Here is a 17,043-nt window from a genome sequence, read left to right on the forward strand (position 1 = left end):
AATAAAGTGGTGATCCTAACTGACCTAAGACAAGGAATTTAATGTCAGGAACTGTGAAAAACTGAGTTTAAATGTAGTTGGCTAAGGTGTATGTAAACTTCCTACTTCAACTGCATGTGTAGGGCACAGAGATGAGGTAGTCATTCAAAAATCATGTTAAACACTATTAATCCACACAGAGTGAGTCCATGCAACTTTTTATAGGACTTGCATATATGAATTAACTTAAAGGCGTTAGAACAGGGCTGCAACCACAAAACCTTCCTCTGTCTGCCTGCACTCATCTGTGCTGTCTAGACTGCCTCATTGGAGGTCGGTTAAGTCAGCCCTCCACACCTCTCTGATTCAGAGGGGTTGGGTTAAATACGGAAGACACATTTCAGTTGAATGCATTCAGTTGTACGACTAGGTATCCCCCTTTCCCTTTCATTAATTACTGTTGTTGTCACGTTCTATTGCATAATTCAACCTGTGTGTCAATAGCAGGATACCGTCAGGTAAAACAGCACTTGGATCTAGATGACATCTTTCTATACATACTTTACGCTGTTTGCTAGATCAGAAATAATACCACTATAAACCCAGTGTTCAGTTTCCGAAGTTGCTTTTATTTCAGCGCATTTCATTTGTAAACATTTCAGCTGTGTCAAATGATTACTTGTTGAAATTCCACAAAATAAAGTTATCTTTCTTCTCTTACTTGTGATGTAAGTGTCGAGATTTTAAATTCCTGAGCTTTAATGCTCTCATAGCCAATTTATTCCATTGAGCCCATTTCAGCCATTACCGTGGTTTGTTTGACAGGTCATTACAAACATTTCCGCAGTCATAACGTTAACGAGAAAAAACGGCAGGCACGAACAAGAGTAGAAAAGAGTCGCAGGAGTAAAATGAAAGCATTCAATCCTGCGAGATTTGAGTGACAATTGGATTTTTCACACCTCAAACCCAGGACATAGATGGCTGAAAAAGACAGATTCTCAAGTGGACGGGCATGCGCGTTGCTAAAAACACTATGACTGTCGTCTGTGTGTTTGTTTGTGCTTGTGGTGAGCATGTGTGTCCGGGGCGTCTGTGTCTGTCCAGTGTGTGTGTGTGAGTGTGCATGTGTATTCGAGCATTAAAACATATCCCGGACTGAAAGAGCAACTTCCAAACAGTATGACGGAACTAACAGTACCACATGCATTAGAAGAAGAGAAAAGTAGAACATGGAGAATGCACTGCTACTGACCTCAGTAAAAACGCCCGCTATCCCTGCTTGGCACGAGCCGTGCTCTTCCCCATACTTCTGCTTATAGTCTGCAAAGAAAAAACAAACCACAAATGATTTCGCTTTGTGTCTTAGCCAGCACTTTCACTCCTCTTATTTCTGTATTCCATATGGACCTAGTCAAAGTCTTCAGCGCCAGCCAAGTAGGAATCTGGAATCAGGAGGAAGAAAGTTAGGTATTGTTACAAATGTCACCCTATTCCCTATATAGTGCACTACTTTTGACCAGAGCCCTATGGGATTCACTATGGGCCCTGGTCAAAGGTATTGCACTATGTAGGGGATAGGGTGACATTTAGGAAGCAGAGTTACAAACTACAGAGTAAGGCAACATTCAACATAAACTCACACTTGGGGGGACACTACCTCTCGAGTTACAGAACAATATTGGGCTTGGATCTCTCTGAATCACAGGGTACACATGGCCCCATCTGAGGTCTAGCTGAAGTGTGTGTGTGTGTGTGTGTGTGTGTGTGTGTGTGTGTGTGTGTGTGTGTGTGTGTGTGTGTGTGTGTGTGTGTGTGTGTGTGTGTGTGCATGCCTAGCTGCAGTGGCTCTGTGAGATTGGAAGCAAAAGCAGAAAGGAAAAAAATTAAAGAAAATCTAAACCTGCGAGTCCAATCAAGAAATAAAGGTCTGCCTTCATTTGAAAAAGAAACTCACTTGGCTGAATCAAAACAAATAATGTAATGAAATCCTGGCTGTGGTCAAAAGTAGTGTACTATGTAGGGAATAGGGTGCCATTTAGGACGCATGCCATGACACTTGTATAGAACATTCTAGGGAAATGACCCGTTACCGAATCAATGTGTGAGGGCCAGGTTAGTCGAGGTAATGAGGTAATATGTACATGTAGGTAGGGGTAAAGAGAGTATGGTCTCGATGGTGAAGCTGTAAAACTTTTTGAGGATCTGAGGACCCATGCCAAATCTTTTCAGTCTCCTGAGGGGGAATAGGCTTTGTTGTGCCCACTTCACGGCTGTCTTGGTGTGTTTGGACCATGATAGTTTGTTGGTGATGTGGACACGAAGGAACTTGAAGCTCTCAACCTGCTCCACTACAGCCCCATCGATGAGAATGGGGGTGTGCTCGGCCCACCTTTTCCTGTAGTCCACGATCATCTCCTTTGTCTTGATCACATTGAGGGAGAGGTTGGTGTCCTGGCACCACACTGCCAGGTCTCTGACTTCCTCCCTACAGGCTGTCTCATCGTTGTCGGTGATCCCCCCACACAATGTCACAATGGCGCAAACAAAGAGTTTCAGAGTAGGACAGTTGATCTGGGATCAGTTTTTCCTTTCAGATCATAATGCATATGCCAGCAGCATATTGCCAGCAGCATATTGCCAGCAGCATATTGCCAGCATATTGCCAGCAGCATATTGCCAGCAGCATATTGCCAGCAGCATATTGCCAGCAGCATATTGCCAGCAGCATATTGCCAGCAGCATATTGCCAGCAGCATATTGCCAGCAGCATATTGCCAGCAGCATATTGCCACCCTGCATACCACTGCTGGATTGCTTCTGAAGCTAAGCAGGGTTGGTCCTGGTCAGTCCCTGAATGGGAGACCAGATGCTGCTGGAAGTGGTGTTGGAGGGCCAGTAGGAGGCACTCTTTCCTCTGGTCTAAAAAAAATATCCCCAATGCCCCGTGTAGGGTGCCGTCTTTCGTATGGGACGTTAAACGGGTGTCCTGACTCTCTGAGGTCATTAAAGATCCCATGGCACTTATCGTAAGAGTAGGGGAGTTAACCCCGGTGTCCTGGCTAAATTCCCAATCTGGCCCTCAAACCATCACGGTCACCTAATAATCCCCAGTTTATGATTGGCTCATTCATCCCCCTCCTCTCCCCTGTAACTATTCCCCAGGTCGTTGCTGCAAATGAGAACGTGTTCTCAGTCAATTTACCTGGTAAAATAACGGATAAATAAATAAAACATGACAGATGCATAGGGTGTGTGCGTGTAATATTTGATCCTTTAGCAGCATAATGAAGTGTGTGTGTCCTTGGAATCGGTAGGTGTTGCGTCCTGCCAGACTGAGAGCTCATATTTCTCTCTTAAGTTGGTTTGAGAGAGAGAGAGGAATAGTGAACACACTTCAAGGCTCAAAAAGTGCCAGCTAGCTTTTAAAGTCAGGATATCAGTCAGTGGTCTAGAGTGTGTGTGTGCAGTAAATCTATAACTCATTGTGAGAGCCGGAGAGAACGTGTGCCATGATAAACTACCTGCACTGTCTAACCCGGGGCCGAGGGTATACACAGCTTAAACACACACACAAGCCCGCTCCCCTCATCCTACTTATAAACTCAGTAAACTTTGGTAAAGTCTCTGTCTGTGTCTAAGTTGTGTACAGTGTGAGTCAATTTGGCTGATGGAAGAATTCCATTGAAATGTTCATGCAGTAACCATGACCTTACTGTCTATCTGTTCATCTTCAGAATGAAGGCATCCGTGTATGCATAGTTTACCAGGAAGGAAATGATTCTACATGATTTGATCTAATCCATCATGAAGTGGATGTGAAGCAGTGTTTCTCAGCATGGTGTACTATTACTTATAAGAGTAACTGGCCTATAAGCAGGGGTTACGTTGGAAGACTCAAAAGAAAATAGACGATCAATCGTTCATGAGGGGGTACTTCAGGCAGAGAAAAATCTAATTAGGGGTACAGTAATCCAAAAAGATTATTACTGTATCACATTACTGTACCTTCTTACCAAGGGATTAGGGCTTTGGTCCTGTCCTGTACAGTTGGTGTGTGTGTGTGTGTGTGTGTGTGTGTACTTCTGTACCTTCATAGCAGGGGATGAGGGCTTGGGTCCGGCCCTGTAGCGTAGGAGGGATGATGGAACAGTAACCATGGGGAAGGATGAGCTCAGAGTCATAGTAGACGTTCTTCCAACGGTGGGCACAGGCCTGCATCAAACACATGAGGTGAGGCATAGTCATAACAGAGAGACAGACACTGACAGACAGAGAGACATGGCATCTCACTCAAGTATGGATCTGCTGGCCTCCTCTGAGAGATAACTGAGAGAATGGACAGACAGAAAGGGCGGCGAGACGGACAGATGGACAGACAGAAATGACAGACAGAAGCACACACACACACACACACACACAACCACCCCCACACACATTAACCAATAATGTGCATTCCCAAACACTTGACATAATAGGTGTATTCTTCAATCTACCATCCTGATTCCTTAACTCAATAGTTCTTATGTAACTCGATATCCACAAAGCAGAAGGCAAGACCGACTCTGTATTATGTGAGCTGGAGACAGTGTGTCTGCGTCCCGAATAGCAGCCCTATGGGTCCTGGTCAAAAATAATGCACTATATAGGGAATTAGGGTGCCATTTGGGATTCAGCCACTGTCTCTGTGGCTGCCAAATTAACTGTTCTGAGAGAAGAAGGGGGATGAAAGCAAAGCCAACTGTGACCATAACGGCCCTGGTCTCAATGGTCTGTGGTGTGAATATCTGAACATCAGCTTAGGAACAATCCCTGCTTCCAAAACAGACATTTTATATGCGGTGGGACGAGATCCTAACTCCTAGTTAGACCTAACTCATCACATCTTCATATTAACATTTTAGTTGCTTCCCAGGCCTCCTTTCACACTATTGAACCAAACTGTGCTGACACTTATTTTCTGTCCAGTACCGTTCCAGCAACTATGGTGGATGTGTAACCAGACCAGCTCAGTCCAGCGTGGTTCAGGTCAGCTAAAGAACATCTTGAAAAAGAAAAGGAGAGCTGGACACTCTGAGAGCTCAGATGCAATAATTTAATAACCAACATTTGGACAGCCAAGCTGTCTTCATCATGGTATAATGGCAAACACTGCGGGTTACTAATTTATATAGTTTGAAAAGATACACAGGTGCCTGACCGTGCTGCTGCTACAGTTTAAACTGTTCTGCCTGTGGCTAAGGAACCCTGACCTGTTCATCGGATGTGCTACCTGTCCCAGACCTGCTGTTTTCAACTCTCTAGAGACAGCAGGAGCGGTAGAGATACTCTGAATGATCAGCTATGAAAAGCCAACTGACATTTACTCCTGAGGTGCTGACCTGTTGCACCCTCGACAACCACTGTGATTATTATTATTTTACCCTGCTTGTCATCTATGAAAATTTGAACATCTTGGCCATGTTCTGTTATAATCTCCACCCGGCACAGCCAGAAGAGGACTGGCCACCCCTCATAGCCTGGTTCCTCTCTAGGTTTCTTCCTAGGTTCTGGCCTTAGTTAATCATGGCCGACTGTGGCTTGATTTCATTGATCAATTTACAGATATAAAAAGAACATGACATACAATCATAGATACAATTAGGCTATATAGGCCTACAAACATTATTTACAATGGATAGCAAAAACACAATCACAAGAATGGGTTTAGATCAACAAGGGTCTATAAATTAAAGATCCAGGCAGCCTCGTTTAAACATCCCCTGCCTCCAAAAAAGCAATTGTATATGTAGTGGGTCATAGGTTTACTGATCATAAGATGTTAATAATAACCTCTGAATTCCTATAATTTCTCATAACATATTCATACTGTAGTAACACACTGCGCTCGTCCTACACATTTCCCAATATTGTGCTGGCCAGAGCCAAACTTTACAGCCACAGGAGTATTCCTTCTTTTCAGCATGGTTTCAGCAACTGATGCATAAGCACCAGGGATGTAACTATTCACAGATATGCATCTGTCCCTGTGCGTTGGTCAGCAGGACCCCAAAAGTAGCATGCATCCGTCAGAAATCAATTCATATTGCAGGTTCACTAAAATGTCTTTGCTCAAATGACTTTCTTTCTACCTTCTGAAAATACCGCTCATCTTTTGTGACAACTGCATCCTCTTCTTCAGTGTCTAACTAAGCATGTAATTATGTTGACAGTCGTTGATCTACAAGGCATTTTGAATGATGAACAACCCCAGGCAATATCATTAGCCTCTTCAAACTGCGCGCCGTGCGCAGATTCGCGCGCTGATCGCCAATTCCTGATCTGGCACTTCTATCTGAAGGTCACCTTCAGCGTTCAAATGTTTGTGAACTGGCTTGCGCAATATTAGACTTTATTGGTTGAGTTACAACCAATGTAATTTACAGGGTTATACCCAGAACAGTTTCAAACTAAAATGTATAGTTCCTGTATCGGAGCCGATGTATCCAGATACCTATTGAATCGTCTTGAAAGGGAAAAATGCACATCTCTAGTAACCTGGCCAGCTCAGTTGAGTAGTGTGAAAATCCCATAACAGTTAACTTAATAGTTATAAGATATATAGCTGGCAAAATGTAGTTGTGAATTCCATACTTTAACTAGATCACATGGCGCGTGCTGCACAACAGTGAGTGACTCACAAGACTCCGGTCTCTCGTTGTAAACAAACTCCACGTGACGGTGGTCTACCAGTAAGCTTCATAATGAAAAATGATGTGACAGGTGAAATGAAGAACGCGATCTTCTTTATCTCCTAACGTATTGCAAAGGTTGACTGCAGGCATTTACTTAAAAAGTAGCTACAAATATCATATTGTATTAAAATACTTCAAAGATAAATTGTTTCAACGGTAATGCCGGCATTGAAAAACTCTCCCATGGCTAGTTCCAAATACACCAACTCTCAGAGATAAATAGAGCACTGTAAATCTGTAAATTTTAAAGAAGTTAATTCAATTTCAAGTTCATTTTCAAAACTTTATAGTGTTATTTATGTCATGTTAGGGGGAGTCTGAATATGGAGTAAAGCATTGAATTTCTTTCAGTCCCATGGAGTTGTTTTCTTCATTAATATTGCGTGTTGAAAGTGTTCCTCTAAATAATCGCTTAGCATCTTGTATTTTGGATAAACATTCCAGAACTATCTCCATCTCTTTGTGTGTGTAAAGTTTGGTTGTACTATCCTTGTGGGGACCAGAAGTCCTCACAAGGATGGTAAAACAAGGAAAATGTGCCACTTCGTTTCGCTTTACCTGTTTTCTATTGATATTTCTTCGTATATATACATACAAATTATGCTGATTGATGATTTCGACTGGCTGAGAAAAGCTGCACATCTGTCTCACCCTGACTCAACACTTTTGGAGTCGAGATGAGACATTTTGCAAATGTCACAGACAGCAGGGTTTATACAAATGTTTGCTGTTGAAAAATAAATGTTAGTATAAAATAAATGTGAGATAATGTCTAGATACTTTTTAGATGTTTTTTTTTATGGTGGAGATCAAGTTTATAAATTGCTTTGTTGGGCTTGTATAACAGTGGATTGCGCAGACAGAACAGAGTAAATAGGCATTTTAACGTCATCGATTTAGCCAGTGGTAATTTTTGGAATAGACACCAGGTGGAATGCGGTTTTAACCAATCAGCGTTCAGGATTAGACCCACCCATTGTATATGTATAATAAGACCCCTTGGAGTATCAAAAATGTTTTTGCTGAAAATATTATTTATTTGGCCTTACGGCTATTAGCCCATACAAACACACTGAATAACAGATTCACTACATGGAACAACAGATTTAACCCCTTACTTTATATATATATATACATATATACACCACCAGTCAAAAGTTTGAACACACCCACTCATTCAAAAAACATTTTTATTCTATTTTCTAGATTGTAGAATAATAGTGAAGATATCAAAACATTTGAAATAACACATATGGAAACATGTAGTAACCAAAAAAAGTTTTGAACAAATCAAAACATATTTTATATTTGAGATTCTTCAAAGTAGCCACCCTTTGCCTTGATAACAGCTTTGCACTCTTGGCTTTCTCTCAACCAGCTTTTCCAACAGTCTTGAAGGAGCTCCCACATTGCTGAGCACTTGTTGGCTGCTTTTCCTTCATTCTTGGTCCAACGCATCCCAAACCGTATCAATTGGTTTGAGGTCGGGTGATTGTGAAGGCCAGGTCATCTGATGCCGCACTTCGTCCCACTCCTTGGTCAAATAGCCCTTACACAGCGTGGAGGTGTGTTTTGGATCATTGTCTTGTTGAAAAATAAATGATAGTGCCACTAAGCGCAAACCAGATGGGATGGCGTATTGCTGCAGAATGCTGTGGTAGCCATGCTGGTTAAGTGTGCCTTGAATTCTAAATAAATCACTGACAGTGTCACCAGCAAAGCACCATCACACCATCACACCTCCTCCTCCATGCTTCACAGTGGGAACCACACATGCAGAGATCATCCATTCACTCTGCGTCTCACAAGGACATAGCATTTGGAACCAAAAATCTCTAATTTGGACTCATCAGACCAAAGCACAGATTTCCACCGGTCTAATGTCCATTGCTCATGTTTCTTTGTCTAAGCAAGTCTCTTCTTCTTATTTGTGTCCTTTAGTAGTGGTTTCTTTGCAGCAATTCAACCATTGAACTCTGTGAGGTGCAATCTGAGGTGCAGGTAATTGCCAATTTCTGAGGCTGGTAACTCTAATGAACTTATCCTCTGCAGCAGAGGTAACTCTGCGTCTTCCTTTCCTGTGGCAGTCCTTGTCTTGTGAGGCCTGTGTCACCTATAGCAACGTGTATGTGTTCATGAGAGTCACCTTTCCACAGAGGGGTAATATTAGTTCGTAGGCCAAACTGTTCGGACGCTACAGACGATTTTGTGAGAAGACCGATTTTTGTGATGACTCATGGTCTGACAAACACCGCTCTAGCTCTGTCACCTTTCACCACAGATGCAGAATTGCGACATAGGCGGATGCGGTGGATTGAGATTTCATAAAATGCAAAACAGATATCTCTAGCTTAAACTGACAGATTTTTATGGTGATTTTTGTATAATTCAAATTAGGTTTCAGCGGTGGGGCGGAAACTATAGGAATAGGAAACTATGGCAGCAGCCTCCAAGCTTCTTTGCACAAATGGTGCCACAGAAATGTGGTCCGAATTTAGACTAATTCCAAAGGACAACCTGTTCCCTAGATAGTGCACTACTTTGATCAAGGTATTGCTGGTCAAAAGTAGTGCACTATCTATCTAGGGAATGGGGTGTCATTTTGGGTGCAGTCTTAGACAGTGATGCAAAATACTTAGTTAAAAATACTTTAAAATAGTACTTAAGTATTGGTGTGCCTCTGGATATGCGTACATTTAAAAAACAAGAAAATGGTGCCGGTTTGCTTAATATAAGGAATTTGAAATGATTCATACTATTACTCTTAATACTTAAGTATATTTTAGCAATTACATTGACTTTTGATACTTAAGTATATTTTAAACTAAATACTTTTACTCAGTGACTTTTACTTTTGTAATTTTCTATGAAGGTATCTTTACGCTTTTCCACACACACATGCATTCTCACACACACACACACACACAAAGTTCAGCCCTTTCCCCTGTCATACTGGAGGAGAATTCCAGTTCACACTGTTACACAGCCTATTGAAGCGGGTAGAAGAGTTGTGCAGCAGATTGTGGGCACAGAGAGAGAGAGCATCAGATGACTGTCTGGCAGAAGTATGGCTGTGTTGGGAAACAGTCATGTGTTTCAGAGCAGTCTGGCCGACAGCACTAGCAGTACTACTGGTTCTCCAACAAGCTTGCTACTAAATCATATTCAGTACTACAACAGAAGCAGTATGCCTGACTCCAAAGAACCAGTATATTATAAACAAGTAATAAACTAGTAAAACCATAATATTAATGTTGTGTTTCTCTGCCAGAATCAGAGACCAAATATGGAGGTGTTCTATTATCACACATTTTGCTGTCCAGCCTGAGAGCTGATTGGTTTAGACGTTCAGTTAAACACAGCTGATTGGTTAAGCCTTCAGCAACACACGGCTGAAATAAATGTAGTTCAGAGTCTGGATGTATCAAGTGTCTCAGAGTCGGTGTGTTGATTTAGGATCAAGTACCGTCAATGTAATCTTATTCATTGTGATATTAAAAGACAAAACTGATCCTAGATCAGCACTCCTACTCTGAGACGCTTGATACGTACAGCACAGAGCGACATCTGCCAAGCAGCCGGTCCTCTCCTCATGCAGAGAAACCTGAGTCCATTCAGATGAGATAAAAACAAATATCAGCAGCCTGCTCCCCTCAGAATGGATAGTAGTTTACTTCTATGATATGTCTATACTCAGCAGACCTATACAGGGGCCCATGGATACGTGGCTCTAAAACTTCACTATCTTTCTGTTATCACCAAACCTGCTGGGGAGTTTTGCCACTTGACTTGCTGTAAAATCACCAAACCTGCTGGAGTTAAGGCCAGGCACCACACCCTCATAGGTTTTTTTTCCTTCCCATTAATCATATCATAACCAACTTTTACCAGTTTCATGTAAAATATATTTGATTATAATTGTATTTTTTAAAGGTTTAATTAAAATATGCAAATGCAGTGATGTGTCATTAATATGTGCATATTTGCATATCACAGAAAGCCATTTTTCTGGACACTGGATGCAGTTTCATTATGTTTAGACACTCCAAGACTTATCCAGAGCAGATTGTGGATAAATACTTTTTCCATCATTCTATCTGTAAAATACTAAAAGCTTTTTTGGCGCATTTTTCCAAAGAAAAATGTTATCTACAATAAAACATTTACAACATATCAATAACTCCCTCTGGGCAAGTCTGGAGAATATATCTAAGGAAAACCACACAACATTTGGTGAATGCAGATGCTTCTGAAGCTGAGAAAAATGTGTTGGCATGTTGGAAGAATCTGACATTTAAGAAATGACAGTTAAAAACAAGTGCACTGAATTTAGACTATAACAAATGCATATTTAGACCCAATCACCATCCCTTCAAAGTAAGTTACTAATTATAGTCCAGTTGGTAACACGCTATAAAATATCCTTTTAAATTACATGTCATTTAATGTAGTGAGCTTTGAAAGTATTTAAGTATGTCCATTTAATGCTTAAAATTCATACAAATGTTGATGACACTAGTATGATAAACAGAATAAAATATAAATGTTCATCAAGTTTTTGACAATTGTATGTTTACTTTTCGAAAATATTAATATTAATGGGACAAAATATTCACACATTTCAAAAATATAGGTAGATGCAAAAATGTAATTTCAGCCTGTGGTGCCCCGCCCTAACTAACATTTTGGTATCACTTTATTTAATGAGTCCTTTTACAAATGGTCTACAGATGCTAAAATGACATGACAACTTGATAGGGTTTGGGCCCAGTTAATAATGAAGTGTTTTCTCAAGGGATAAGGAAAACAGCCTTCACCTACAAACAACTACAATACATTACCCAAGACAAATCCCTCCTAATTCTCTGTATCTGTTATTATTCATGCATAATAACCATTGGAACTGGTTTGAACATCATGCAAATATAATCCCTCCGCAATGATCAGATAATGGAAGCATTGAGATGGAGAAAGACCATAGCAACAGAACACAAATTCTCAAGATTCCTCCAAATCCCCTGATGGGGGAAGCCTATCAACAAGTGTGTCAACACATTGCCACCTGCCAGAGGTGTTTACAGACTGTCTCAACACGAGGCCAACAGAGGCTATGAGTGTCCTTCTACTCTGTCTATTTCTCTACATGGGTTTATAGCCGTTACAAGTGTCCTTCGACCCACTACTGACAACCCTCCAAAGCGTCCAGCCAGTCTCAAGGCCATGGAATGTCCCACAGGGCGAGGGACGGGCTTCAGGGCCAAAGAGAGAGGGGATTGGTCCTTTCATCGCCCACTGCAGGGTGCAGGAGTTAACACTTAATGAAACGAAGGTTAGGAGACCACCACCGTGGAAGGGCCAGGGACTGCAGCCTAAACAAACCCAGCCAGCTGCCCTCTGATCTGGGAGTAAATATACAAAAAGAGACCCTGGAGTAAAGACCCACAGCCTTGCTAGCACGTCAGAGATTACTACTGCATATAGTTGGTTTATTGATTGCTTTAAAATTAAATAGGTGTTTTTAACGTCAACTGCTAACAGGATGATAGCGGTATGCATGGTTCACAGCTATCTCGGACAATAGCCATTTCGCTACATATTCGTTGCCAAACCCACTGGCCCCAGGTCATCAATAAGTTTTTGCTAGGTAAAGCTCCGCCTTAACTCAGCTCACTGGTCACCATAGCAACAACCCCCCATAGCACACGCTCCAGCAGGTACATTTCACTGGTCATCCCCAAAGCCAACTCCTCCTTTGGCTCCCTTTCCTTCCAGTTCTCTGCTGCCTATGACTGGAACGAGTATATCTACTTGCACATCCTCATCTGCACATATATAACTCCAGTGTAAATTGATAAATTGTAATTACTTCGCCACTATTGGCTTATTTATTGCCTTACCTCCTTACTTCATTTGCGCACACTGTATACAGATGTTTCTATTGTGTTATTGACTGTACGTTTGTTTATGTGTAACTCTGTGTTGTTGTTTTTGTCGCACTGCTTTGCTTTATCTTGGCCAGGTCGCAGTTGTAAATGAGAACTTGTTCTCAACTGGCCTACCTGGTTAAATAAAGGTGTTCTCAACTGGCCTACCTGGTTAAATAAAGGTGTTCTCAACTGGCCTACCTGGTTAAATAAAGGTGTTCTCAACTGGCCTACCTGGTTAAATAAAGGTGTTCTCAACTGGCCTACCTGGTTAAATAAAGGTGTTCTCAACTGGCCTACCTGGTTAAATAAAGGTGTTCTCAACTGGCCTACCTGGTTAAATGAAGGTGTTCTCAACTGGCCTACCTGGTTAAATGAAGGTGTTCTCAACTGGCCTACCTGGTTAAATGAAGGTGTTCTCAATTGGCCTACCTGGTTAAATAAAGGTGTTTTCAACTGGCCTACCTGGTTAAATAAAGGTGTTCTCAACTGGCCTACCTGGTTAAATAAAGGTGTTCTCAACTGGCCTACCTGGTTAAATAAAGGTGTTCTCAACTGGCCTACCTGGTTAAATAAAGGTGTTCTCAACTGGCCTACCTGGTTAAATAAAGGTGTTCTCAACTGGCCTACCTGGTTAAATAAAGGTGTTCTCAACTGGCCTACCTGGTTAAATAAAGGTGTTCTCAACTGGCCTACCTGGTTAAATAAAGGTGTTCTCAACTGGCCTACCTGGTTAAATAAAGGTGTTCTCAACTGGCCTACCTGGTTAAATGAAGGTGTTCTCAACTGGCCTACCTGGTTAAATAAAGGTGTTCTCAACTGGCCTACCTGGTTAAATAAAGGTGTTCTCAACTGGCCTACCTGGTTAAATGAAGGTGTTCTCAACTGGCCTACCTGGTTAAATAAAGGTGTTCTCAACTGGCCTACCTGGTTAAATAAAGGTGTTCTCAACTGGCCTACCTGGTTAAATGAAGGTGTTCTCAACTGGCCTACCTGGTTAAATAAAGGTGTTCTCAACTGGCCTACCTGGTTAAATAAAGGTGTTCTCAACTGGCCTACCTGGTTAAATGAAGGTGTTCTCAACTGGCCTACCTGGTTAAATAAAGGTGTTCTCAACTGGCCTACCTGGTTAAATAAAGGTGTTCTCAACTGGCCTGCCTGGTTAAATAAAGGTGTTCTCAACTGGCCTACCTGGTTAAATAAAGGTGTTCTCAACTGGCCTACCTGGTTAAATAAAGGTGTTCTCAACTGGCCTACCTGGTTAAATAAAGGTGTTTTCAACTGGCCTACCTGGTTAAATGAAGGTGTTCTCAACTGGCCTACCTGGTTAAATAAAGGTGTTCTCAACTGGCCTACCTGGTTAAATAAAGGTGTTCTCAACTGGCCTACCTGGTTAAATAAAGGTGTTCTCAACTGGCCTACCTGGTTAAATAAAGGTGTTTTCAACTGGCCTACCTGGTTAAATAAAGGTGTTCTCAACTGGCCTACCTGGTTAAATAAAGGTGTTCTCAACTGGCCTGCCTGGTTAAATAAAGGTGTTCTCAACTGGCCTACCTGGTTAAATAAAGGTGTTCTCAACTGGCCTACCTGGTTAAATAAAGGTGAAATAAAAAGAAAGAAAGAAAACATGCATTTTACAGACACATCTCACGGACACACAGAAAGACAGACACATCTCACGGACACACAGAAAGACAGACACATCTCACGGACACACAGAAAGACAGACACATCTCACGGACACACAGAAAGACAGACACATCTCACGGACACACAGAAAGACAGACACATCTCACGGACACACAGAAAGACAGACAAGACAGACACAGGCACATCTCACGGACACACAGAAAGACAGACACATCTCACGGACACACAGAAAGACAGACAAGACAGACACAGGCACATCTCACGGACACACAGAAAGACAGACACATCTCACGGACACACAGAAAGACAGACACATCTCACGGACACACAGAAAGACAGACACATCTCACGGACACACAGAAAGACAGACACATCTCACGGACACACAGAAAGACAGACAAGACAGACACAGGCACATCTCACGGACACACAGAAAGACAGACACATCTCACGGACACACAGAAAGACAGACAAGACAGACACAGGCACATCTCACGGACACACAGAAAGACAGACACATCTCACGGACACACAGAAAGACAGACACATCTCACGGACACACAGAAAGACAGACACATCTCACGGACACACAGAAGACAGACACATCTCACGGACACACAGAAAGACAGACACATCTCACGGACACACAGAAAGACAGACAAGACAGACACAGGCACATCTCACGGACACACAGAAAGACAGACACATCTCACGGACACACAGAAAGACAGACACATCTCACGGACACACAGAAAGACAGACACATCTCACGGACACACAGAAGACAGACACATCTCACGGACACACAGAAAGACAGACACATCTCACGGACACACAGAAAGACAGACACATCTCACGGACACACAGAAGACAGACACATCTCACGGACACACAGAAAGACAGACACACACAGGCACATCTCACGGACACACAGAAAGACAGACAGACAGACACAGGCACATCTCACGGACACACAGAAAGACAGACAGACAGACACAGGCACATCTCACGGACACACAGAAAGACAGACAGACACACACAGGCACATCTCACGGACACACAGAAAGACAGACAGACACATGCACATCTCACGGACACACAGAAAGACAGACAGACACACACAGGCCCAGCCGCACACAGGCATGTGTGCACACATACATAAACACACACAAACTCACAAATAAACAAAAAACTTAATGTGTACTTTCATAGTTGCTGTGTCGTATAAGTGTATTATTTGGAATTAAGTTGTGTCCACTTATCCAATTGAAAACCATCATGCCGTATTGCCAAAAGCATGTGCCTCTACTTGAAAACCAAAGGATGGAGTAAAAGATACATTTGCCTTTTAAGGAGCGCTTTGATGTTAGGAAAAGCTGGGGTTTGACTATGTGGTTCATGGAAGGACATTTGTAACAATGATGATGGTTTAAACCCAGCAGCTTTTGCAAGCATACATGGATTGTGTTAAACAATTGCTGAAGTAACTGTGTACATCAATCCAATGCTTTCAAATCCATGACAGAAAGTGTGCAAGTGCACACTTTAGAAGACACAGATGAAACAGATTAAAACAGATGATCAGGGTCGTACTATGAACGTTGAACTCACCAGTATTTTTCCATTGGATTTGTCCTGCCGGGCGAGGCTGACCCCCATCCACTCATCATCCCTGTCTCCCTGGCACGTCTTCCCACAAGACTCCCTGGGCTTGTTCCCTGCAGGAGACAGACAGACGATAGCAGTTTGTTAATAATGACTGTAATATTTAAAGTGGATGTTTTCCCCCATCCTCTGGGAGTCAACAGATGAAAGGTGAGTCTAGAGACAAGTTTCTAATACAGTTCTAACAAACTAGCTTTAAAGTTGATCTTTTATATTTTTGTTTTTTGTAGATGTAGTGGACGTGGTTTGGTGGGCTATGCTCCAATGATGAGTGACCTTGTTTGAGGTCTGAGGATTCGTGTTAGCTGCCCTGAGATAATGCCTTGGCTATAGCTCATCAAGCTAACGCAGTCTTATGGCATCCATCCTGGGTTCAACCCTGGTTCACTATTGAACAGTCTTATTTTGAGACTGCAGGAAAATGTACCATGTAATGATCTGAATACCAGACAGCCTGTTTTTATCGGTGTTGACACCAAACAAACAACTCTTGGGTCAACAGATACGGCCTAAATCCCAGACTACAGCCCAGAATGTTGTGTGTGTGTTTGTCTCTCTGATAGATGGAGAGCACAGTGACCTAGGAGGAGGGAGGAGAGGATTGAAACGCTTCCTTCGTCCTAAATGGCACCCTATTCCCTATATAGTGCATTACTTTTGACCAGGGCCCATAGAGCTCTGGTTAAAAGTAATGCACTATGTAGGGTATAGGGTGCCATTTAGGACAGAATCGCTGTTTGGTCATCCTACCCTGTTTAATCATTACAGAGTGTGTAGCAGAACTCTAGGCCAAAGGAGCTGCCCAGTTATTTCATGTTTGCTAACAGATAAAAGTGGTTTAGAAAAGCATACATGTCTTTTGATGGTGCTGGGCTATATTATGACTGGCTTCTAGGCCTCTATGTCCATTTGCTCTCTGTCTCTGCAACTTTAAGCAATTCTTAAATCTTAATGGAGATCAAAAAGACCTAAGGAATGTCTGAGAAAGGAGTAAGACTGTGTCTCCTCCTAAATGGCACCCCTATTGGCTACGTAAGTGCACTACATTTCACCAAGACCTTGGGTCTCATTTGGGACGCTGCCCAAGACAT

The 17,043-nt window shown here is 42.2% G+C and overlaps 1 protein-coding gene across 2 annotated transcripts in view; it reads right to left on the reverse strand.

Annotated features, from left to right (window-relative positions):
* itga9 (integrin, alpha 9) overlaps positions 1 to 17,043 on the reverse strand; it is a 160,029-nt gene that overhangs the window by 135,695 nt on the left and 7,291 nt on the right. For both annotated transcript variants that reach the window (XM_042306211.1, XM_042306212.1), the window contains exons 3-5: positions 15,899 to 16,005; positions 4,071 to 4,194; positions 1,235 to 1,302 (exon numbers count right to left, since the gene is read on the reverse strand). In XM_042306211.1, the coding sequence (XP_042162145.1) occupies positions 1,235 to 1,302; positions 4,071 to 4,194; positions 15,899 to 16,005 (299 nt within the window). The remainder of the gene's footprint in view (positions 1 to 1,234; positions 1,303 to 4,070; positions 4,195 to 15,898; positions 16,006 to 17,043) is intronic.

Source organism: Oncorhynchus tshawytscha, linkage group LG25 (genome assembly GCF_018296145.1).
Source record: "Oncorhynchus tshawytscha isolate Ot180627B linkage group LG25, Otsh_v2.0, whole genome shotgun sequence".
In the NCBI taxonomy this organism is placed as follows: domain Eukaryota; kingdom Metazoa; phylum Chordata; class Actinopteri; order Salmoniformes; family Salmonidae; genus Oncorhynchus; species Oncorhynchus tshawytscha.